The sequence below is a fragment of the Boleophthalmus pectinirostris genome, unplaced genomic scaffold (assembly GCF_026225935.1).
Source record: "Boleophthalmus pectinirostris isolate CB_2022bp ecotype Guang Dong unplaced genomic scaffold, ASM2622593v1 HiC_scaffold_21, whole genome shotgun sequence".
Taxonomy (NCBI): Eukaryota; Metazoa; Chordata; class Actinopteri; order Gobiiformes; family Gobiidae; genus Boleophthalmus; species Boleophthalmus pectinirostris.
The window spans coordinates 875,695-901,460 of record NW_026571175.1 but is presented as its reverse complement, the minus strand read 5'-3'; the positions used below and the strand labels follow the sequence as shown (position 1 = coordinate 901,460).

The following is a 25,766-nucleotide window of genomic DNA, read 5'->3' as shown; positions in this document are numbered from 1 at the left end:
CATTCGAACTGAGGCAAAACTATGAGCAGCACAACCACAGACATGTGAGCCAAGTTAATACACATTTTCACATACAGTTAAAATGTTCAAAACAGATTATTTGTTAAAATGCCTCGGATACACAAAGAAGTTTGTAAAAAATAACACAGAGGTGAGACTTGAAAATATATAATAAAATTTATTAAACAACAAAAGAGCAAGTAAAACTTTAAAACAATTATAAATTTAGTACAATTATAAAATATTATAAAAGCATTCTATGAAAACTGAGAGGGGGTAGCCCACCCAAAACAAAGCAGACAGGGAACTTAAACACCTATAGTGCAAACTAAGAATGCACCCATCTCACTTTTTCAGTTCAGATACCGATTCTGATACTACAGCTTTAAGAATCTGCCAATACCAGACAGTGAAAACAGCATTTATTAAAACTAATCCACATGTGTTATGGAGCTATTATCATCACTCAGCAGTTTATGACCAGTAAATTGTTGTTAATACATCAAGTCATATGACATCAGCATATTGGTATATTTGTAAGATTTATTAGATAAAGCTCATTTTTCAGAATCTGCACACATATCCAATACTATCAGAATTGGTATCGGTATCAGATGGGTGCATCCGTAGTGCAAACTAAAGGATATGGGCTAAACCCCTTCCAAGGACGACCGGGGATGAAATATTTGACCAAAGTAAAGTAAAGCAATAAAGCTGAGCTTATACATCACTTCAAAACAAAATGTAACTTCAACCCAAAAAGAACTTCAAGCAAAACAAGTCTAAACACTGAACTAAAGTGTACAAGGTGAACTTCAAATCACACAAATGTTTAGCCTGCTTTGTTGGGACATGTAGAAATGTTAGTTTTTGAGAGAGTTTTTGAGTTTTTCTCTAATCAGTAATGAGGAGCTCACACTAGCAGATCTTCATCTGTAATACTCTGACAGACCTCACCCGCTCCGGCCAAGGAGGGCACACATCTGAATTTAAGGTTAGACACAAAATCTCCTGAAGAAAACGGACCTCTGTGTAAAGAGGATACAAGAGGAAAAACGGACATGTTCCCTCACTCAGTATGAAGAAACTCAGTATGAGTCTCTTCATGCTCAGAACTGTCTGGAGAAGGTGTGCAGGCTGATGTGCTGCACACCCAATCAGAAAGCCCTGTGACACACTTGACAGCCAATCAGAAAGCTTCCTGTGCTGGCACTTTGACCTAATATGACTGTTGACTGCTGCAGTAAAGCAATAAAAATAATAAATGCAAATGAAATGGTTTGGACTCCCTTGATGCACCTGGTCAGTTGTGCAGAAGCTCGTCTGGTTGACGCTGGAGCATACACCTGTGTTTTAACACCTGTCTCTGATACAGTTTAAGGGACTTCTACAGTCACATGTCACCTGAGACTGTTCCAGCCGTATGCTCCGTCACACGGACACACGTGTGTGTGGACGCTGCACTCATCAAAAACACACAAATAATATAAAAGCCTTTGGCCATTCTTTCATTAAAATGATCTTGCACGTGTGGTTGTTGTGAGAGGCACAGACAGATTCTGGCTGTATGCTCCTTTATTACATCTGTCTCTCTTTTCAGAATAAGCCTGGACACTTTGATAGAATAACCCCCCAGCCTGTGTAAATGTTGTGTGTTTATGTTGTGTTTTTTGTAACAGCAGCCTGCAGAGATCTGCAGACGGAAATGAGCCCAGGACTATAATCTGCCACATTCACATTTGTCAAAATGATCATTTAATATTAACTGTTCCTTTTCTTAAATAAATCAAATCTAAATAAAATAAATGTATGCATGTGTCTGGTGCTCTGTGGTGGTGTTGTGAAGTGAAAGTATAGTAAGCTGGTGTAGGCGGTGTGTGCGGCTTTTGATCACATTAAAAATAAAAATACTGAGAAATACTGAGAAATGCACAGCATGAGCAAAACTGAAATCCACCTATAAATAATGTTTTAAAACCAACAGAAATGGAACCTTCTCCTTCACTTTCCACTAGGGATGGGACAAGCTCTCAAGAGACAAAACTGCCACAAGCCTGAGCACACATGCTGAAAATGATCTGAGACTTTTCCCCCATGTTTTTATGTTCGGATTGGATGGAGTTAGGTACTGGTGACTTACATTTTTTGAGAACCTGTAGCCCCAATAAGCACTGCTGTAATGACAGCAAGAATATTAAATGAAGTAAATCAAATATGGTGAGGCTAAAATTGGGAACTGGATAGCATAATTTATTTATGTCAAAATCTTGTCTTGTCTCGTTCTCCAGTTCCAATCTCACGTCTCGTCTCATATTGTGGAAATTGTATCTTGTCCCATCCCTACTTTTCACATGTTCTGACTGTTAAGGCAGACGCACGGGTCCCAGTGGTCATCTACATCACAGCTACAGTAAGAACAGAACAGAGTCAGCTCTATTCATGTCCGTTGCCATTGGAATCTACAACAAAAAAGAGTGAAATAAAAAAATTATTTCAGTCACTTTGCATATGACAGGTCAGGTCAGTAATTTCTCTAAAACATAGTTTACATTTAGATTTGATTAAAAATATTGCCTCGCCGTTTCCACTTTGTTACTGTGATGTTACTCCCTGGTTGGACACCGGCAGCAGACATAACTAAAAGTAATTACTATCGCCTAGCAACCACATGTAAACAAGGGCTAAAACATGTCTAAATTACACAATATCTACTATGTCAGGAATATTTAGCACAGGTACAATCCACCAAAGCCAGTACTAGACAGATATATGAATGTGTCAAATGCACATTCGGCTGACACAGGGTCCAGAGCAGTGTTTCCTGTTGGTTCAGCTCAGACTTTGGAGACGTTGTGAAAAATATCTATAGGTCACACAAATCTATAGGGAAGAATTATGGGAAATTTACATCTGGAACCATGGTAGGCCTTACAGGTTCTGTATTACACAGTTTGTTACTTACTTCCCTTATGTAGTTTTTAAAGATGGGGTATTACACTTTGTTTCACTTTGTACAAACCGTCTGACCTCGCAGTGTTAGGATTCGTTCGCTCGACAGTAGGCGGGTACTTTTTATCATTTAACCAATCACTGCTATTTGGTCATGACGTATGTAATGCGCCGCTAACGTGGTTAACTGGTATATTAAGCTTTTCCCAAATCCCGTAGGAAGAACAATAACGTCTTTCCCTTTGATGAAATTCACCAAACATTCTCTTTATTCCAGCTTTAAATCCTTGATCTCGGGAATCGTTGACAACACAAAATATATGGCTCTTCACTGATTGTCTGGTGCCTGAACTTGCACTTCCGGGGTTTTTGCGAACCGTTTAGTGTATTTTGATTCGTGACCTAATCGCTGGAGAGAAATGAACTGACTAGTATGACACTTCTACACATGCTACATTTGTCCAAAACAACATATTTACATGTTTTAAGTTTGACTTTCATTTCTGAAGGTGTTCCCCCTTCCTTTGCTCTCCACAATAAGTCACTCCCCCTTCAGAGCGCTACTCACAATACAGTGATGTCCCACTTGATGAAACTCCTGCAAATCACATCAGGTTTGTCAAAGTGTTCTGTACAGTTTTGTGTCATGTTTTTGTATATGTTTGGAGAACTGTCGTGTGGGAGCATGGGTGATGTTGGCTTGTGGGTGGAGTCTCGTACTGCTGACTATTAGAATGTGGTCTGGGAGAGATCACTAGATTACTCAAACATTAAAAACCTCTGCAGGCATGTTTTGGATGATGTTCTTGGTGGGTTTCAGACGACATCACAGCTTCTATAGGACAATATTAATGAAGACAGATGGTGTCTAGCTAAAACGAATATTGTTAAAATGCAAAATTATGTTGTAACACGGTGAGTTTGAGGGTTTAGTCAATAATGAAAATATCAGGTTCAACATTTGTGAATTTACTTTTTGGACATTTTAAGGTAAAATACAATGTGATCAATGGGAAGTTTGGCTCTTGCCCCCCGTTTGAGTGTATGACATCATCACACTAGAATCTGAAAACCACCAATAAAATGATAGAACGCTCCAAAAATCATTTTTGTATAATAGTCCCTCTTTAAGCAGTTCTTTTTGATCAGTATAGTTACAATTTCTCCTTTCTCAATGGGAAACACTACAGTCTCTACGATCTAGATTTATTAAACTTACATATGGGACAGTCCTTTGAAGCCAGGGTGTAGTCTCCTGCAGAAACAAAGAACCAAAAGACACATGAGTTGATACTGGGTCAAATATACAGTGACCAGGACCCAGGACAGCCCCAGTTTTGAGAACCGTGTCCCCTGTCCCAGCACATTTATACAAAACCAGGGATTTGTCCCAAGTGTATATTTCTGACCAGTCAGATCCCCAACCACAGTAAAGACAGAAATAATCATCTGTATGGGGAAAATGTAGAAAACCGTGCTTGAAAATGACCAAAATGGGGAAAAAAAAGTCCTCAGCTGCATTGACGGAAGTCTCTCAGATAATCTCACAAAGAGGTGTGAACATGTCGTGAAAGAACCAAGAGCATAATAATAGTCTCAGTTACACGCTCTTTGCACTATTTTATTATTATCCCAGTTCGTGATTTAGAAAATCTGGTCGTCATAGAGCTCCAAAAATTTTATTAAACATCTCCTGGACTTCCATTTGAACCATCAACAGAAGAGTTGAGAGAAATTTCTGTAGAAAGAATCATGTGTGACAGATGCCCTCCCCTCTTCCTGACAGAAGAGAGCAGGGCCAGAGGAGAAGAGGAGAAGAATCAGAGAAGCAGAACCAGAGGAGCAGACACTTACCTGCACAGTTCTTCTTTTCTGTAAAACAAAAATAAAACCGTTTAGCTCAGCTCAGTGAAATAGATTAGAGTAAATCAGGAGTAAATGTAGGTTTGACTCACTGTCCAGGTGTTTCTTGTACATCACACCACACACAATCGCACCGATCAGAACCAAAAGAACAATGATCCCTGTGGCCACTGCTACGGTCGGGAAGCCTCTATCCTCATCAGAGTGGTCCGGGAGTTTACCGTCTGCAGGACACAAGCAGGTCAGAGCGCGTTTGTGGTGATAAATACAGATTATCAGTAAATACAATTTATATTAGAATATCATAAAAAAGTAGATTCATGACACAGTGAAACTTGAAAGCTTCACTCTCTGTCACGTGTCTATATAATATAATACATGGGTTTGACTTTCTGAAATATGTGACAAAAAATATTGAACTTCTTCATGATATTCTAAAAATTGAGATAGATAGAGATGGACTGTGTATAATGTGATACCATGGGCCGTGAGAATTCTAGAGGCTCATTTCTGCTCCACTTTCATACATAAACAAATCAGAGTATTCCAAGTGTAGAAACTGTCACTACATTTATACTGAGGACAAACAGAAGCCTCCATGTGTATGTGTATCTGCATGTGTCTAGAACACAGAGCATAAATGAGTCTTAAGGCTAACTGTCATGCATTATTTTTGTGTAAGCACATAAGTAGTTCTGGCAACAGTTAAACACTGTTCTACATCACTACACTCTGTGCATCACCATAGCAATGTGTAAACAAATCAACAAATGAGAGACAGAGACATTAGGAGGGACTAACTTCAACTAAAATTACATTATCTAACACCTTGAACATCTATGAACTAGAGCCCGGCCGATATGGACTTTGTTGTGGCCGATATGAAACTGATATAATGGTAGTTGGAGCTGCCGATAGCCGATATAATCGCCGATATATTTAGTGTTTAAAAAACAGACAGTAAATTGGCCTAATGACATTTTTGCATCACATTCTAGCTACTAGTGATGGGTATTCCATGTTTTTTTTTTGGAGAACCGGCTCTTTTGGCTCGGCTCACTAAAGCAGCTGGCTCTTTCGGCTCCCAAGCGACTCTTGAGATTGTTTTGTTGCAAACAGGACTAAACCAAAACTGAACCAGGACTGAAAAAGGACTAAACCAGGACTAAAACTGATTTAAACCATGTGTGAAACAGGACTAAACCAGAACTGAACCAGGACTGAGTGTCAGGACTCGGTCTCTCCCTCACTCGAGCCCAAGTTTAGTCCTGGTTTATTCATTTTATGCTGAACTGCAGCCAAAAATATGCACTTTTTTTTTTTTATCCTATGCACACGCAGATTTCTGAAAGTTTCGTTTTCAGCCGCTGCTGCTGTCAAACTACGGGTCTACAAGCGACTTGAAGAGAAAAAGTGAGAAAAAGAGAAAACACGGCTCCCAATAAGAAACATGCTCCTGTTGTTCGCTTCAAAGAGCCGGCTCTAAGGGCCGCTTCGATCGCGACCGACCCATAACTCCTAGCTAGTAAACTATCGCTATTAGCCTTTAGCCGTAAAAACGTGCGCACCGCGGTAATTAATTATATGCATAAATGTGGATCATTCACACGTCTATTCACAGCTCATTTACATATCAATGCTGGTCCAGCAGCAAATATACGGACAATACAGTCACTTTACAATAGGCCAATAGAAAACAGCCTATTTATGTGCAGGAGCTACAGCAGCTAATCGCTAATAACAAATAGCCAAAACTAGCTTCAAAGTCGATGTATTTCCAACACTCAGCCTCACACAGGCTCCTCCTCACATCACAAGTCTGCACTAATAAAAGTCCTTTTAATCCACACTCAAACCGATTATCCGTAAAAAAAAAAATAATCTCAGTGTTGTGCACCGCCGCGGGTGTAAACAAACACCGGAGTGAAGTGACGTGACTCTGGTGGTGTGTTCAGGGACAGTACGGACACAGACACAGACAATTACACCACAGATAAATACTGATGCAGAGCCACATATTAGGACATTTATCTGCTTGTAAATTGGATTAAATTAACATAATGTACAGAGTCTAAGCTTTATAACGAGGTATAACATGCCCACGTGAAATATCGGCCCATATCAGCAAGCATATCGGCCGATAGCCGATATGTCTCCAGGTTCCCATATCGGCCAGCCGATATATCGGTTGGGCTCTACTATGAACAGTTAAAATAATTAAAAGTGAAAAGTAAATTGTTTTTAGTTGGTGGGACCATGGTATAAACAGATTAAATCCTCACTAATAATAAAAATCACAGTGTGTTTACATGTGCTCCAGTATCCTGGTTATGATCAGTTTTTTGGAGTATCCAACCCCTTTCTGTTCACTTACCCCACTCCTTCTTGATGTTCACACCAGTGGCTGCGTGCATGACTTGGCAGGAGTACTGTGCCTCATCGGTCCTCAGGATTTCAATAGATTTTCGGAGTTGGTACGTGTCGTCCTGATTGGGCCGTATCCCCGTCGAAGTGACTCCGTCCTCTTCCGCGAGTATCTTCTGCATCCCATTGATCCGGATCAGCCTGAGGACGATGTCGGGGGGGTAGAAGCCTGTCGCCAAGCAGTTCAAACGCACACTGGACTTTTGACGCCCAGGACTGGCAAATACGTACACATCTGGAGGTTCTACAGAGAGATCACACATGTCACATCTGGAGGTTCTACAGAGAGATCACACATGTCACATCTGGAGGTTCTACAGAGAGATCACACTTGTCACATCTGGAGGTTCTGGAGTGCTTTGATTCCAAATAAAGCCTAAAGTTACAGCTCACTACTGGGCAAGAGGCTAAAGTGTGTCTTACATGGACTTTACACATGAGACAAGCATTTTGGAGCGTTCGTGTCTCAGGTGTCAAATGCCAGATTTGAGAAAAATCTGATATTTTATTTTTATTTGATGATTTGACTTGAATACCTTTTCGTAAAGCCCAAAATCACAACATCAGTCGTTGGTTTATGCCTCTGCCCTCAAACGCAAAGACTCTAACCAGAGGAGATCTGATCACAACGGTAGTGATAGTTATTAGTATGTTTAAGCAGCTGTTTGCCCAACTAATTCTGAGTGGTATCAGAGTAGTAGTAGCAGTGCTAATAGTAGTAGTAGTAGTAGTAGTAGTACTAGTAGTAGTAGTAGTAGTACTAGTACTAGTAGCAGTAAATGATACATAGTAAATGGTCACATTTTTATGTGGCGCTTTTCCACCTTTAAGGCACTCAAAGCACTTTTACATCAAGGATCTCACACAGCAGTGTATGCAGATACTACAGGTGAGGGGGGTTAAGTGTCTTGCCCAAGGACACAACAACAGCTTTCATCTGTGGGAGCAGGAATCGCACCACCAACCTGTGGGTCAGTTTATGTGATCCCATGGTGTTTTATGATGAGAGCAGGAAGGAGTAGCAGTAATAGTAGTAGTAGTAGTAGTAGTAGTAGTAGTACTTGTACTTACTTGCATGAATGAGCTGTGCTCTGCCATAGTCCATGAACTTGCTGAGCCAGTCCAGACATTCCTTCTCCAGGTATCCTTTGGTGTACTCCTTCAGCACCACCACCTCATCCCACTTCCTCTTGGTTGGCTCCGCCTCGTGCGCCGCGGCCACCCACATGCCATGCACATCGTCAAAGTACAAGAAGCTGTTGCCATTGTAACTGTACTGATCAATCCCACGCTGAAACTGCAGCTTCCCATCAATCAGGTCTGCCTCACAGCCATGCATCCACTGAAGAACATGGACATCTGAGGAGACAGAAACAAGACTGAACAAGGACTGGACCAGGACTGGACCAGGACTGGACCAGGACTGGACCAGGACTGGACCAGGACTCACCTTCGTCGGTCTGGTTCATGCGTTCCTTCAGGATGTCCAGGTTGACTTTGAACCACTGCTGCTTGCTCTTTCTGGATTGGGTTCCTTTGTCCCAGTAGTCCTGCCCCAGCTTCTCCTTCATCCATGTCTGTTTGGGGACCTTCTCCTGCAGGTCTGAGTCAAAGTAATCGATCATCTTTGTGTCCAGGAGACCCATGGCTGTAAACTCGTGGATGCCTGGGTTTGACACCTTTTTGGACAGGGCGGTGTAGATGTAGGTGAGAGAGTGGAGTTCTGTAGAGACACAGAAACAGAAAGGACATTTTAATCATGGTACTTTTGTAGCCACAGCCGCCCGGGTGCAGACTGACAGAGAAGGGCCAGTGTGCACCAGCTGGGCGATATGGCAAAAGGATTGATTGATTGATTGATTTATTTATTTATTTATGTATGTATGTTATTTATTTATTTATTTATTTAACAGAGGATTGCTGTAGTCATTCTTAATTAAAAAGGCAGATGTTCCACTCAGTTCAGAAGCCCCTCATGATGAGTGTAGCAACCACGCCAGTTACACCACCAAACTGCCATCACAGGGGCCCCACTCTGGAGCCCGGGCTGGGGTGGGTGCTCCACAGCGACACTGTGCTGCTGGGCATAGCCCAGAGGAGCAACAAGTCACAGACCCACCACTTTCAGGAGGATCTGTGAGGGGCCAGAGCACAGAGTTGTGTGAGGGGCCAGTGCATACAGCCCCACAGGTCCCTGTGCTTTTGGGTCAGGGGCAGGTCTCACTGTTGTGTTGCCCATGGGCCAAACAGCAGTGCAGAGGACCCGGTCTTCATGGAGTCCCTAAGAGAGTGCACCGACCGGGGAGGGCATCTGAGACACAGGACTAAAGAAGGGAAACATCTTTTATGTTGATATAAAGCTCCAGTCTGTAATTTTCTTGAGGCGGGATGTCACCTGCCTGATTCCACGGAAACAGAAAGTTAAAACCATACTTCGGAACATTCTCCAGGCCAAATAACTTCTGTGGAGGTGCGAGCCCATGGACAGTACGGACACATGTTAATATATTAAAGGTTGTATAGAGGATTTTCCAAGGAACGAGAAATCCAGCGACTGTTTGTCCTTTTTCAAATGTTGCTCCTGCGTGAACCCCCCCCCCACAGCTCCCTACGTAGAAACGCCTCCTCCCGCCTCCTCTTTACGCCAGAAACAGGTTTGTTTACAGCCGGTGCTGCACATGACTTGTAAACAACTAACTACAGTGTTGGTTAGGCAAGGCGGAGAAGTGAGGAGCGGGGGAGGGGGTGCGCGGACATTTCGTTCGCAGACGAGAAGTGAGGAGCAGGGAGAAGAGCGGAGCAGGGAGAGAGGAGAGGAGAGGGGAGAGGGGAGCGGTGCGCGGAGATTCCGTGCCCGGAGAAGTGAGGAGCAGGGGGAAGAGCGGATCGGGCAGCGGGGACAGGAGCAGGAAAGGGGTGCAGAGAAGGTTGCGCGGAGATTCCGTGCGAATGAACTACCTACAACACGCAGCAGCAAGCGGACTCTTTCTTTGCCTTGAAAATTACGTTTTCAGACATAGGATATCGCTTTTGTGTCCTGAAAAACGTTTGACTAGCTCTTGGAAATAAAGTACGTTTTCATAATAAGCAGAAGTGACCTGTCCAGGAGTAATTTGGCGACCAATGCGTCAGTCTTTAGACCCTGCGTCTGCTTCAGTCGCGCCATCACTGGAATGAATCTATAAGAATCACCTTAGTTTGGCTTCGCTGCTTTTCCCCTTGTCTTCTTCTTTCAGTGACCTCAAAAACAGACTTTCTTTTGCGGCTAACTGCTCCTGGATTCTTGTCTGCAATTGCAACAAACTTTGTGTTAACTGCGAGGAAGATATAGGTCAAAAAAAGAACTGTTGCGTTGGTGGAGTAAACAGCGTCTGTGCGTCTTGCGTCTGTGGACTGCGTGACAGGCGTACGTAAACCACGTACCGGCGGCGCGCAGGCAAGTCAGTTACGCTAGAAACGTAGGGAGATTGATTGACAGCCTGTCAGCTAACAGATAACGAGGCAGTGTCGTTATCTATTGGCAAATGTTTAGCCCCACCACGTCCAGAGTTGATGAATTTTTATTCTCTTTTTTTTTGGTCATCATAATTACAAGGCTACTGCACCTCTATAATGCTATCATTGACAACTTGAAACAAAAAAAAATCCTCCATACAACCTTTAAGGGTGCAAGCACTTTTGTTTTAGACTTATTTTATTTTATTTATTTATTTTTTATTTTTTTGTTAAAAAGTTACATACTGCGGCTTTAATAATATATTTCACAGTTCAACAGTGAGGCTCGCTCTGGTTCTGAAGGTGCCGTAGTTCAGTTTCGTGCGTCAGCTCCGCCTGACATTCTTCTTCTTGATACAGTCTCTGCGCTGTTGTTAATGTCGTGTTTAAACACAAACTCAACTTTATCATGGCCTCGTCACTTGTTACAACATCTGCGCAATAATAACTCGTTTAAACACGTGTGGGCCACGTTTTGAACAAAGACGTAAATAGCGCGTGGAATTCTGTCCAAAATACAACCTCTAAACAACACTTCAAAGTTTATGTTCGTACTTTTATTAAGACCTGAAACCATAGTAACACTTCTACACCACATTAGACGCGTTAACGACACACATTTCGGTTAATTTCGACGATATGTGCCTAAAAAATAAGTGCGTCACAACATGTTTACTTTCACTTTCGTTTTGACGTGTCCCGTGCGTAAACGTGGACAAAACGGTGAACTTACCGGAGAAAACGCACACAAACGTCCCCCAAAGGAGACATAGAAGAAGGGCCCTCATGGCGAACGGGGCTCGGTGTCCGGGGTTTCCTCCAGGCCGAGTTTGTTTCGTGTTTACCCGAGTTCAGACGGTTTGGGCTCAGCTGTGACTCGGTTCTTCAGCAAATGGCGACGCGCGCTCCCGTTCCTCCCCAAAAGCGCGTATCAGATCGAGGCGTGGTGCGTCATTCTTTAAAGAGCCCGTATTACGCTTTTTCTGATCTGTTCTAATGTCCTTTCCTCATCACAAACAGACCCGGGGCAGTGTTTTGTTTCATTCACATGTTTAACACTTGAAACAGAGACATTTCTAGGACTACACTCATTGTTTTATGTTAAAATAGGCCGAATACTCTGAACAGAAGTTATATTATCATAATCACAAGGCAAATACTCGAGTCATGACCAATAACTACTCTCTAAATTTATACAAGTAATATGTAACTTTTCTGTCACCTTCTTGTCTCCCTGGAAATTTAATTACTTTGTCTGAAATGTCTCTGTTTTAGACCTGGTTTAATCTTGGTTCAGTCCTGGTTCAGACCCTTTTTAGACCTAGTTTAGTCTTGCTTTAGTCCTGGTTCAGTCCTGGTTTAGTACTGGTTTAGACTTGGTTTAGATCTGGTTCAGTCCTGGTTTAGATCTGGTTTAGTCCTGGTTTAGTCCAGGTTTAGTCTTGGTTTAGTTCTAGTTTAGTCCTGGATTAGTCCTGGTTCAGTCCTTGTTTAGTCCTGGTTTAGTCCTGGTTCGGTCCTTGTTCGGTCCTTGTTTAGTCCTGGTTCGGTCCTTGTTTAGTCCTGGTTGAGTGCTGGTTTAGTCCTGGTTTAGTCTTGGTTTAGTCTTGGTTTAGTTTTAGTTTGGTCCTGGTTTAGTCCTGGTTTAATCCTGGTTCAGTCCTGGTTTAGACCTGGTTTAGTTCTGGATTAGTCCTGGTTCAGTCCTTGTTTAGTCCTGGTTGAGTCCTAGTTTAGTCCTGATTTAGTCCTGGTTTAGTCCTGGTGTAGTCCTGGTTTAGTCCTGGTTCAGTCCCGGTTTAGTCCCGGTTTAGTCCCGGTTTAGACCTGGTTTAGGCCTGGTTTAGTCCCAGTTTAGTCCCGGTTTAGTCCTGGTTCAGTCCTGGTTTAGTCCTGGTTTAGGACACAGACACAGCTGCAGGTTCAAATCTTTATTGACATTTTACAAACACACATCTCTGTATAATAACTTACATATGTACATTCCACAGATCTGGGTCACAAACACATTTTTCTTCATCACATTTTAGTTTTCACTCTTTCAGATCACGCGGCGTCTTCTCTGTGACGAGAAACACACTCCAGTCAAATCATTTTTCCACATTCGCTTCAGAAAGTGGAGTCAATATTCAACCCCAACAACGAGCGCTTCAGGAGGAAGGACTTTAAACCATCATCACAACTAAGACTCTGAGGTAATTTCAAGATGCAATATGTAACTTTTCTGATCAGTGTCCGTAACCATGGACATGTTTTTGCTTTGCTTGTCATGTTAAACTAATCTTTTTTGCATTTATTCAATTACAGATGTGTTTTTATTGCTGAAAAATACCTTAAAAATCATGCATTCTTGTGAGGACTCGCCTCTCCACAGATCTGACCTTGGCCTTGTCTCCATGGAGATACAGTAGATACTTTTATTGCCATGCTGTGGAACATTCCAAGGAAAGCAATAACATCTCCATGGAGACAAGCAGGTGATGAACAGAAAAGTTACATCATGCACCTTTAGTTCTGGTTTAGCCCTGGTTTAATTCTGCTTTGGTCCTGGTTTAGTCTGGTTTTAATCCTTGTTTAGTCCTTATAATCTGTCACAGTTCAGTTCTTACTCAAAACAAGACTAAACCAGGACTGAAACAAGTCTAAACCAGAACTAAACCAGGACTAATCTCTCCACTGCGGAAATTCAGTTAAAAAAAAACAAAAACACATCACTCTGGACAATAGACTCTTCAAACCAGGACTAAACCAGGTCTAAACAGTTATTTAATCAGGTATAAACAAGGTATAAACAAGATCTAAACCAGGACTAAACTAGAACTAAACCTGGACTAAACCTGGTCTAAACAAGGTCTGAGAAAATCAACCAATCAGAAAACAGATCGGCTGTTACTAGGCAGAAGTGAGTGCTGAAGTTTCCAGAGTTAAACAGGACTAAATGTGGTCTAAACCAGGTCTAACCCAGGATTAAACCAGGTCTAAACCAGGACTAAACCAGGTCTAAACTCTTAAATCTATTGAAAGATGCAATGACTTTGAGACTGAGAAAATCAGCCTATCAGAGAAAACAGATCGGCTGTTACTAGGCAGAAGTGAGTGCTGAAGTTTCTAGAGTAAACCAGAACAATTTTTTTTCTAAACCAAGTCTAACCCAGGTCTAACCCAGGACTAAACCAGGTCTAAACCAGGTCTAACCCAGGTCTTAACCAGGACTAAACCAGGATTAAACCCTTAAATCTAATGATAGACACATGACTCTGGGAGTGAGAAAATCAACCTATTAGAGAACAGATCAGCTGAAGTCTTAAGGTTTTATTTTCTTTATAAATAGACTTTTTTCAAACTAAACTGAACCGGGACTAAATCAGGTCTAAACCAGGATTAAACCAGAACTAAACCTGATCTAACCAAGCACTTAACTCTCAAATCTATTTGAAAGACACATAACTTTGGGCTGAGAAAATCAACCAATCAGAAAACAGATCGGCTGTTACTAGGCAGACGTGAGTGCTGAATTTTCCAGAGTTAACCAGGACTAAATTTGGTCTAAACCAGGTCTAACCCAGGACTAAACCAGCACTGAACCAGGATTGAACTGAGCCTAAACCAGGTCTAAACCAGGGCTAAAACAGAACTAACCAGAACTAAACCTGGACTAAACCTGGACTAAACAAAGCCTTAACTCTTAAATCTAATGATAGACACATGACTCTGGGCTGAGAAAATCAACTTATCAGAAAACAGATCAGCTGTTACTAGGCAGAACTGAAGGCTTAAGGTTTTGTTTTCTTTATAAATAGACTTTTTACAAACTAAACTAAATGAGGACTAAACTAGGACTAAACCAGGACTAAACAAGGCCAACACATTCTGTAATGGATGGTTTGATCAATCTGGACCCTCCTCAGCCCTGGTTCAGTCCTGGTTTAATCCTGGTTTAGATCTGGTTCAGTCCTAGTTTAGTCCTGCTTTAGACCTGTTTTAGTACGAGTTTAGACCTGGTTCAGTATGGTTTAGTCCATCCTGGTTTAGTCCTAGTTTAGTGCTGGTTCAGTCCTGGTTCGGTGCTGGTTCAGTGTTAGTTCAGTGTTAGTTTAGTCCTGGTTTAGACTTGGTTCAGTCCTGGTTTAGTCCGGTCCTGGTTGGGATTCTGGGGGTCCACCTCTTGCGTCCGAACCTGAACCCAAACCCTCCTTTCTCTCGGCTCACGGCCTGGAGTCCCCCGGCCACAGCGGTCAGAGCCTCGGTCAGTCTGCCCCCGTCCTCCAGGTCCCGCTGCATGTCCCCACGACCCAACCGGGACAACACCTGCTCACCGTCCGGACCCAGAACCTCACCCAACACCTGAGCTGAGTCCGGAACCAAGACGTGACCCAAGACCTGAGCTGAGACTTGGTTCGATTCTGAGTCTGAGTCCTGTTGTGAGTCCTGGTCGGAAGCCTGGTTTGAGTCCAGGTCTGATGTGTCCCAGCTCCCAAAGGGCTCCACGGAAGTCTGCAAAGGAAAAGACAAAAGTCAGGTCTAAACCAGGTCTGAACCAGGTCTAAACCAGGTCTGAACCAGGTCTAAACCAGATCTAAATAAGGTTTAAACCAGGTCTAAACCAGGACAAAACCAGGTCTAATCCATGTCTAAACCAGGTCTACACAAGGTTTAAATCAGGTCTAAACCAGGTTTAAACCAGATCTAAATCAGGTCTAGACAAGGTCTAAACCAGGTCTAAACCAGGTCTAACACATGTCTCAAAAAATCGAAATTAGGTCTAAACCAGGACAAAACCCGGACAAAACTAGGTTTAATGCAGGATTTAACTGTCTACACCAATTCTAAACCAGTCTAAACCAGGCCTAAACCATGATCGAACCCAGTCTAAACCAGGACTAAATGCAGATGAAACAAGGAACACCTCAGCTCTTTTTTCAAAAAGTGTCTCACCAGCTCTTCCTCCTGGGCTAGATCCTGATCTAGATCCTGTTCTTGGTCTTGGTCCTGGTTTTGGTCCAGTCCCGGGTCTTGATCTGAACTCCGGTGGGTCTGTAGTTCCAGAGCGAGCGGCTGGTCCAGAAGAGCCCGCAGGTGCAGCAGAGCCAAACCCAGCTGAGGAGGCTCGTGTGTGGGCAGAGGAACGCACGAGGACAGGGGGACGCAGGGGACAACCACAGAGAGGAGGAGGAGGAGCAGAGGAGAAGAGGAGCACACCATCTGAAAGAGGAGGACACAGTTACTGAAGAGGAAGAGAGGAAGAAGTTTAAAGGAGGAAGATTAAACTTCTCTGTTTCACTTTAATCACATACAGTTTATTATTAAAACCACATTCTGACTAGTGAGCCTCCTCGCCTCTCCTCAGAGCTGATCTGTAACCGTCCTGGTGATCTTCTATGTCTATATACAGGTGTTTAGAGTCATACTGTGGAATATTGTAGGCAAGCAATAATATCTCCATGGAGACAAGTAGGAGTACACAGTGTAACTTAAAACAAAAAACAAAACAAAAAACACACACACAAACACTAAACACTAAAGCCTGTTTCACATCTCAACAGAAGTGTAGTCTCTACAAAATATTTATTTTAATTTTCTGCAAAAATGAAACAGACTCTGAGTTCGAATGATGCTGATGGAGAAAATGAATATGACTATTGTTCAGTGTAGTTTGAAGTGGTTATATTGTTCCATTTCTTATATTATTATCATAGATTTCTCATATTGTTCTATTTCTTATTCTTTGTTCTGTTTGTAACATAAGCGTCTGGCCAAAGTCTGGACACAGCCTCCTTCATCTTTCTTATTGTTTATTATTAGATAAAGATTTCAAATATATGAAGCACAATATGTGGAATTATGTAGCAGAGAAAGAAATGTTAAATAATTCTACTAAATATGTTCTTTTGTCAGATCCTCAGTCTCAGTGATGAAGTCCCTGAAATGGTTTTCACCTCACAGCTTTTCCTCAGGGAAAAGAAATGATAAAAGTGTCAAGAACTCAAATCTGAGCTCATCTGAGTTCATTTACAGTGTGAAGAATCAGGGAACTCAAATGAAAATGGTCCTCAAGTGTAGAGTGTCCACATGTCCCACATGTCCCACACACCCCACATGTCCCACATGTCCCACACACCCCACATGTCCCACACGTCCCACACACCCCACATGTCCCACATGCCCCACACATGCCCCACACGTCCCACATGTCCCACACGTCCCACACCCCACACGTCCCACATGTCCCACACACCCCACATGTCCCACATGTCCCACACACCCCACATGTCCCACACCCCACATGTCCCACACCCACATGTCCCACACACCCCACATGCCCCACACGTCCCACATGTCCCACACACCCCACATGTCCCACACGTCCCACATGCCCCACACGTCCCACATGTCCCACACACCCCACATGTCCCACACGTCCCACATGTTCCACACACCCCACACGTCTCACATGCCCCTGCTGACCTGGGTAAAACCAGGGATTTTTCCCAGTTTTACAGAAGACATGTCCCAGATGTCCCTTTTGACCAATCAGTAAAGACAGGACATGACTACAAGTTTGGAAACACTTTTTTCATTTGAATTTAACCATGATTGTTCACACTGTAGATTCTCACTGAAGCATCACAACTGAGAATCACACACGTCGTCCCAGGGACCAAAACTATTCAAGATAGAAGTTTTTTTTTATATATTTACTGTATCACTAAATGTCACTAAAATGTATTTGCAGACACCAACATATTTTACTTAGTAAAAAGTGGATGGATAAATTGTCATTAAAAGTCTTATATTATGCAAAATTGACTTGTGAGCTCTTAGGCGAGACTATGTGGGCTATTACATTTACATTTACAGTAAGTTTTCATTTAAATATAAAAGTTTTATATGTTAAAATGATGTAAATGTACCATATTTAGCACATTCAAAACAGAAACTTGAAAAGAGACAGGTTTAAATTTCTTCTTCTTTTTGCTGTCATATCAGATGTTAAAATCTATACAGAGAGTATTTTGGAGATCTTATTTAGCTAAACAAGATTCCGATAGAAAAACTGCCTAAAAAGTCAAATTCCATCTATTTTTTTGGAGTTAAAACATGAATAAATCAAACTTGGAATTAAATATAAAAAAAATGCTTGTGTACATTTTGTCAGAGGCCTGTTACATACACTCTGGTGTGTGTAGGTGCTGTGTAGAGACATAAGGGCTGATCTTTGTGTCTCTATGAGAGGAAATAGAATTTCATAAAACAGCCATTACATTGTTACACTGATACACATGGAGCTTCACACTGTCCCATAGAAGTACATGGAGGCAGGCTGATTAAATGAAATATTAAAAGATCTTTCAGTGCAGCGTGGACTCTTCTGTTGTTTCCACATATTTTAAGAGACCAAACTGACCAAGAAACAAAAAACAAAAAGTGTTTTGCCCTCTAGTGTCTCCCTCCTTTCACCTTTAGTTCTGTAGAGTTTCACAATTCCAGCGCCAAAATAATCCAGATGATTCTAGTGAAGGTGTATGGAGTTTAAAAACACAGTGGAGCACTTCCACTGTATTTACACATGACATCACAAGGTGGAACAGAGTGTTTTCTGACTGGTAACTCAGCCTAAATGTGCAGAGTTTGTGTGTTCAACATGTGTGAGTGAAACAAAACACAGCTCAGGTCTGTTTGTGATGAGGAAACCACATAAAATAGTTTAACAAAGGCCTTTTAAACCTGAATGACACTAAAGCGATGATCTCAAAATGAACTCAGAGTTACCAGTTGTGATGATGCGTCCTAAGTGAAAATGTAAGTGAAAGTGAAATCCTGGGAGTTATAACGGACCTGATGTTATAACAGACCTGATCACGGAAAGTCCACGAGGCACAAAAACACTAGGAGCTTTTCAAAAGGTCGTGTTGTAATAAACAAAGTGAAAGAGCAGTGAGTGATGAAAATGCTCCTGGTGCATTCTACTGTGCACTGCTCCTCGTCACATCACTGTGCTGAAGTGTCGGCCAACGCTTCTACTGTGAATCCACTCATTTTATTACAGAAACGAGCACTGCAAATCATCAAAAAAGTGGATTTTTAGAACAAGCCCATAATGTCTTTATAACGCCTAAACACTCCTGACCTTGTAAAATATTATACATTAACCATTTTATTTAAAGCATTCAACAATTTACTAAAATGTAACCAAACTAAACAAAACAAAAAAAACATGCAGCAGGTCTACAGGTGGAAATGAGCTCTAGTGCTACGACCTGGTACAAAGCATCTCTCCTGTTGAGCGTCATGTAGACTGTGCACTGTTCCTGTCTCATAAATATATACAGTACATAAATAAAATAGTACCAAATCATTTCATTTCGGTGTGGACACTTCACATGAGCAATGGTTGAATTTGAACCACCTGTAAAAGTTTCTGTCTACACGACCACATTACAGTTTGAACACATACACATTTAGTGTTTTTTTTGTCTTTGTGTTTACTACTTTCTACACTTTAAATACACACAGAACACATCAGATATAAGAAGCAATTATAGCAAAGAAAAATATATATATATATATATATATATATATATTTAATTGCTATATTTACATTTGACAAAAATATTTAATCTACTTGTTTTTCTTTACCACATTATCTGCGTGTATTTCAAATGTAGAAAGTAGTTAAAAAAAAAAAAAAGGGGTGTGTTGTTGATTGACTAGTCTGTAGAGAGACACATAATACTCCCTACAACTGTACAACTCACCCACTGCACCAGACTATAGATGGACAGATAATACTCCTTACAAATGTACTACAACTCACCCACTGCATCAGACTATAGAGGGACAGATAATACTCCCTACAACTGTATAATTCACCCACTGCACCAGACTATAGATGGACAGATAATACTCCCTACAACTGTACTAAAACTCACCCACTGCACCAGACTATAGAGGGACAGATAATACTCCCTACAACTGTATAACTCACCCACTGCACCAGACTATAGAGGGACAGATAATACTCCCTACAACTGTATAACTCACCCACTGCACCAGACTATAGATGGACAGATAATACTCCCTACAACTGTACTAAAACTCACCCACTGCACCAGACTATAGAGGGACAGAGAAGCTCATTCTCCAACAGGCTCCTGCAGCTCCATTCACACAGTGAGAGATACTGGACTACATTCATACTATAATACTCCCTACAACTGTACAACTCACTTTTATCTAATACATAATACTCCCTACAACTGCACAACAACTCACCCTTATGGAAGAGATAATACTCCCTACAACTGTACAACAACTCACCCTTATGGAACAGATAATACTCCCTACAACTGTACAACAACTCACCCTTATGGAACAGATAATACTCCCTACAACTGTACAACAACTCACCCTTATGGAACAGATAATATTCCCTACAACTGTACAACAACTCACCCTTATGGAACAGATAATACTCCCTACAACTGTACAACAACTCACCCTTATGGAACAGATAATACTCCCTACAACTGTACAACAACTCACCCTTATGGAACAGATAATACTCCCTACAACTGTACAACAACTCACCCTTATGGAACAGATAATACTCCCTACAACTGTACAACAACTCACCCTTATGGAACAGATAATACTCCCTACAACTGTACAACAACTCACCCTTATGGAACAGATAATACTCCCTACAACTGTACAACAACTCACCCTTATGGAACAGATAATACTCCCTACAACTGTACAACAACTCACCCTTATGGAACAGATAATACTCCCTACAACTGTACAACAACTCACCCTTATGGAACAGATAACCCTATGTCCTGTCAATCATATCATTTTTGCACTGTTTCCTACGACCTCTTGTATAAAGATATATTTGTATTACTATATTTTTGTATTTTATTTTTATTTGTACATTTACATATTTAGAATTTATTATTGACTAGATTTTTTTTTCTTTTTTATTATATTATATTGTGAGCTGCTGTGTCCAAGTCATTTCCCTTGTGGATCTATAAAGTTTGTCTAAGTCTAAGGAGTTCATATGTTGCGAGATGATAATAAATAAAAAATAAAGCTGTTCTAGGCACTAAAAAGCAGACTGTAATGCAAATTTTAAAGCAGATTGTAGTGCAAATTTTAAAACGGATTGCAAAGAAGACTGTAAATAGATTTTAAAGCAGACTGTAAAGTGGATTGTAAAGTTGATTGTAAAGAAGATTGTAAAGTAGATAGTAAAGAAGATTGTAAAGTGGATTGTAAAGAAATTTTAAAGCAGATTGTTAAGTAATTTTAAAGCAGATTGTAAAGTAGATTTTAAAGCAAATTGTAAAGCAGATTCGTAAAGCAAATTGTAAAGTAATTTTAAAGCAGATTGTAAAGCAGATTCATAAGGCAGATGGTAAAGCATATTGTTAAGATGATGGTAAAGCAGAAGTGCGAAACAGATTGTAAAGCAGATTTTAAATCATACTGTAAAGCATATTTGAAAGCAGATTGTAAAGTAGATTCATAAAGCTGATTGTAAAGCATATTTGAAAGCAGATAAAGCAGATGGTAAAGCAGATTGTAAAGTAGATTTGTAAAGCAGATGTGTAAAGTAGATGTTAAAGTAAATCCTAAAGCAGATTCTTAAAGCAGATAGTAAAGCATACTAAAGAAGATGGTAAAGCATATGTGTGAAGCAGATTTTAAAGCAATACCTTAAAGCAGATTCGTGAGGCAGATTGTGAAGCAGATTGTGAAGCGGGGCCTTACCTTGTGTCGCTCTGGAGCGTCTGGTCTGAAACCCCGAATGGTTTGAACTCCGCTTTTTAAAAACGCATTTGTGGTCCGCCATTGGTCTAAACATTCTGTGACGCACTAATTTCAGTTTTTTTTCTGTCGTTTCATTCTTGGGCCTCAGAAACCAAAGCGGCGAGAGGAGGTGCGCGCTGTGCTAATTAACGTCTGATTGAGGAGGGTAGCAAGTGTTGTTAGCTCGTTAACATGGCGGCTCTTCAGACTCAAGGTCGGATCTCCTGGAGGACGGACAGGAGGCCAGAAGAATGTCCAACCGCGTCACGCTCCCAGGATTTTTATTGAAGATGATTCTGAACAATTAAAACGTTCAAAAATCAATGAGAGAGGCGTGGGGCCGGGGCCGAGCGGACGTGTGTGGAAACGTGTTCGTGAAGTGCATTTAAAGGGCCCGTGTTACTCCATCTTGTGATCTGTTTCTGATGGTTTCACAAACAGACCTGGAGTCGTGTTTTGTTTCATTCACACACGTTTAACACACAAACCTGCACATTTAGGCTGAGCTCTTGTCACTCCATTCCACCTTATGATGTCATTTAAACTCCACACACCTTCACTAGAATCATTTGGATCATTTCAGTCCTGGAATTGCCGATCTATACTGAAGAAAAGGTAAAAGAAGCTGTTAAGCACTACCACTTCGTGACATCACAAGGTGGAATTGAATTTGAAATTTGGAGACGTAGACAGACGAATAAAAAAGCTTAAAGCCCTTTGGTCTGTAGAATAATTTTAGTAACAGGCATAATTCCTGTGTTAAATCATTGTAACATGATTCATGATTATGTTAACTGACCAAAGAAGAAAATCAACTAACTAACTAAAATAAAGAATTACTCCTGGGGTGTAGAGGGCAATGAACAAATCTAAAATAGCTATAACCTTGATATCTCCAGTACTGTTCTATAGTGACCTGCAACATGAAGGGACCAGGACTGAACCAGGACTGAACCGGGCTGAATCTTGGACTTGAGAGTGAGAGAGAGAGAACCCAGAGTCTGTGGAGCAGTCTACATGGGCACACCACCAGACCAATACTGACACTCTGTCCTGGTTCAGTTCTGTTTTAGTCCTGATTCTGTCCTGGTTTAGATCTGGTCCAGTTCTGGTTTAGTCCTGGTTTAGACCTGGTTTAGTCCTGGTTTAGTCTTGGTTCTGTACTGGTTTAGACCTGGTCTAGTCCTGGTTTAGACCTTGTCTAGTCCTGGTTTAGTCCTGGTTCAGTTCTGGTTCAGTCCTGGTTCAGTCCTGGTTTAGTCCTGGTTCAGTTCTGGTTTAGATCTGGTTCAGTCCTGGTTTAGACCTGGTTTATTCCTGGTTTAGACCTGGTTTAGACCTGGTTTAGTCCTGGTTTAGACCTGGTTTAGACCTGGTTTAGACCTGGTTTAGTTCCTGGTTTAGACCTGGTTTAGACCTGGTTTAGTCCTGGTTTAGACCTGGTTTAGACCTGGTTTAGTCCTGGTTTAGACCTGGTTTAGACCTGGTTTAGTCCTGGTTTAGACCTGGTTTAGACCTGGTTTAGACCTGGTTTAGTCCTGGTTTAGTCCTGGTTTAGTCCTGGTTTAGACCTGGTTTAGACCTGGTTTAGTCCTGGGAGGTGGGCAGGATTTATCACATTGATGACATCATGAATCATGTACCTTCACTTAAAAAGTCTCCACTCCACTGCTTTACTCAAACATGTGAGTGAAACAAAACACAACTGCAGCTGTGTTTCTGAGAAGAACTTTCTAAAGTGACTTAAAACTCACAGGTCAGATTTGTGGAATATTGATACTTTGCAGCTGATGCTTCAACATTTAATGTGAGTTTTGTTAACACAAGCTGACGAGAAAGAACTGACTTTAACTACGTGGCTGTTAAACAACTCTCTCAAATAACATTACAGTCACTCTCACCTTTGTTGTTTACCACAGGCTCCTGAAAATGTGATCTTTAAATCCATTTTGGGTTTTTTTTCTTGAGTTTTCTGACTTTTTTTGGAAGCATTTGCTCATGTGTGCATTGTTTCTAGTACCTGCAGAACATTCCACCATACAGACACATGTAGAACACCCCCAGCAGGATGTCACTGCAAAATATCAACTGTGTATGTTTTAGGTTGATGGGAAAACTAGAGGAAACCCGTTCAGACAAAGGGAGAACATGCAAGCTGCGCAAAACCATCTGATTGGTTAAAGCCTCCTGACTTCACACAAAATGGCGTTTGCTCCAGTCACATGATAAGACGTTCTTATTCAGTGTTAGATTTTTTTTTTTTTTTTTTTGTAGGAATGCACCACAGGAGCCACAGTCACACAGGTATGAGTGAAACCACAGATGTTTACAGACAAGTTGACAAAGTTCCACAAAGACAAGAGTGTGGATTTGAGCCACTTCCAAAGTTTCTGCAAGAGACTTCAGATTTTAAGAGAGAAACCTAATCAAAAATACAAATTGCTTAACGAAAAATATTATTTTATTGGGTCTTTATTACACTATTTTCTGATCTCTGTTCTAATGTCGTGTCCTCATTACAAACAGACCTGGAGTCGTGTTTTGTTTCATTCACATGTTTAACACACAAACCTGCACATTTAGGCTGAGTTCTTCTCTCATGTAGAAAATACTCGACCTTGTGATGTCATGTGGTAATACAGGAAATGCTCAACTGTGTTTTTAAACTCCTTCACCTTCACTAGAATCTGGATGATTTTAGGATTTTTGGATTATTTCAGCCCTGGAATCTACTGTAGAAAAGGTAAAAGGAGCTGTTCTCCACTACCTACTTACTGCTTCAGGACATCACAAGGTGCAACAGAGCATTTTGAACTCTGGAGATGGAGACAGACTAACAATAAAGTGTTACTCAAACATGTGTGAATGAAACAACAAGAACATGATTAAATAACTTAAAGCTCACAAGAGTCAGGACCTTTAGGACCAGCAGCACTAGAGGTGTCAAACTCATTTTGGTCCAGTGGAGTATCCAACCTACTTTGATCCCAAAGTTCAAATATTTGTGCAGAGAAACACAAATCTATTACAGAAATCTTTTTTAATTGATTAACTTTTTCTTTACAAAATATTATAATAATGTGAACAACCTGAAACTTAAAAAAAAATTTTTATTTCAACCTTAGTGTTTTAACATGAACGAACATTAATTAACTATGTAAACAGGAATAAGTCAATTTTTGTTGTAAAATCCTGCACTAGGCTCCACTTTTCTCATGTTGGACATTTTTCTGATGAGGGTGTCACGGTCAACAGTCAAAACGATCGTCCTTTAAGAGCGTTTGGAAAGAGACAAGTCTTCATTTGTGCTGCTCTGGTGGGAGGGGCCACGTACAGAGACGCTGGAGACACTGATATGATAAAACACCACAGAAAATTAACAAGATTTTAATAGAAAATGTCATTAAAATATTTTAGTAGAAAATCAGCCGAGGGCCAGATTAAAGGTCTTGGAGGGTTGGATCCAGCCCCCGGGCCATATGTTTGACACTCCTGATCTAAAACAAATCCAAATCAGTTTGATCCATTCACATAATCTGGACTTTTTGCATGAATACAAATGTATTAGATTGTCTAATGGTAAACTGACACTTGTCTTTGTGCAGGTGACGTGAAAGACGCAGCAGTGTGCAGTGGAGAGAGCGAGGACTGAACCTCGATCTGCTCATCTAAAATATTCAACAATTATTTCAGACAAAATTATATACATATATATATATTTTTTTTTCAAACAATTATTTAGTAACCCGAGGATCATTCTATGATGTTTCTGGATCTCTAAGTTTTGTTCATGCTGCTTTAGTTTTGGAGATATTAATGATTCTTTTATAGGTCAAATTCTCCCAGACGCCCAGGAAGCTTCAAAATGCTTTAAAACGCCCAAATGACGTCATCCAGCCCCTCCAACTGTTAAACAGCCTCAAAATAGGCAGATAATTATATGAAACGTTTGTATTTCATTTGTGCTGTGACTGTTTCATTTGTGCAAGTACATTTCTAAAATTATTATTATTTTTGTGGAAATCTTTTCTGCTCGGCTGACAGCAGCGGCTTTAACAAAACTCCACAAAAGTGCTGAAGAGAAACGACCTGAGACTGTGGAAAAGTCTGTCTTATTAAAATATGAATCAAAAGCACATTACTAAAGACTGATACAGACTCTTCCAGACACAGACATCATGTTTATGTAGATTTGTGCTTGATGTGGAGCCAAATTCACA

The 25,766-nt window shown here is 41.0% G+C and overlaps 2 protein-coding genes across 2 annotated transcripts; both read right to left on the bottom strand.

Annotated features, from left to right (window-relative positions):
- Positions 1-158: 158 nt before the first annotated feature.
- LOC110156500 (H-2 class I histocompatibility antigen, L-D alpha chain-like) lies at positions 159-11,661 on the bottom strand. Its single transcript, XM_055156906.1, has 8 exons — positions 11,465-11,661; positions 8,687-8,959; positions 8,308-8,595; positions 7,187-7,480; positions 4,905-5,036; positions 4,804-4,821; positions 4,169-4,204; positions 159-2,459 (listed from the first exon to the last, which is right to left on the bottom strand). The coding sequence occupies exons 1-8, from the start codon at positions 11,517-11,519 to the stop codon at positions 2,434-2,436; spliced, it is 1,122 nt and encodes a 373-aa protein (XP_055012881.1). The 5' UTR covers positions 11,520-11,661; the 3' UTR covers positions 159-2,433.
- A 2,170-nt stretch (positions 11,662-13,831) lies between these two features.
- On the bottom strand, positions 13,832-21,647 carry qrfp (pyroglutamylated RFamide peptide). The gene is made up of 4 exons (XM_055157524.1): positions 21,508-21,647; positions 15,667-15,933; positions 14,180-15,225; positions 13,832-13,988 (listed from the first exon to the last, which is right to left on the bottom strand). The coding sequence occupies exons 2-3, from the start codon at positions 15,931-15,933 to the stop codon at positions 14,848-14,850; spliced, it is 645 nt and encodes a 214-aa protein (XP_055013499.1). The 5' UTR covers positions 21,508-21,647; the 3' UTR covers positions 13,832-13,988; positions 14,180-14,847.
- Positions 21,648-25,766: the final 4,119 nt, after the last annotated feature.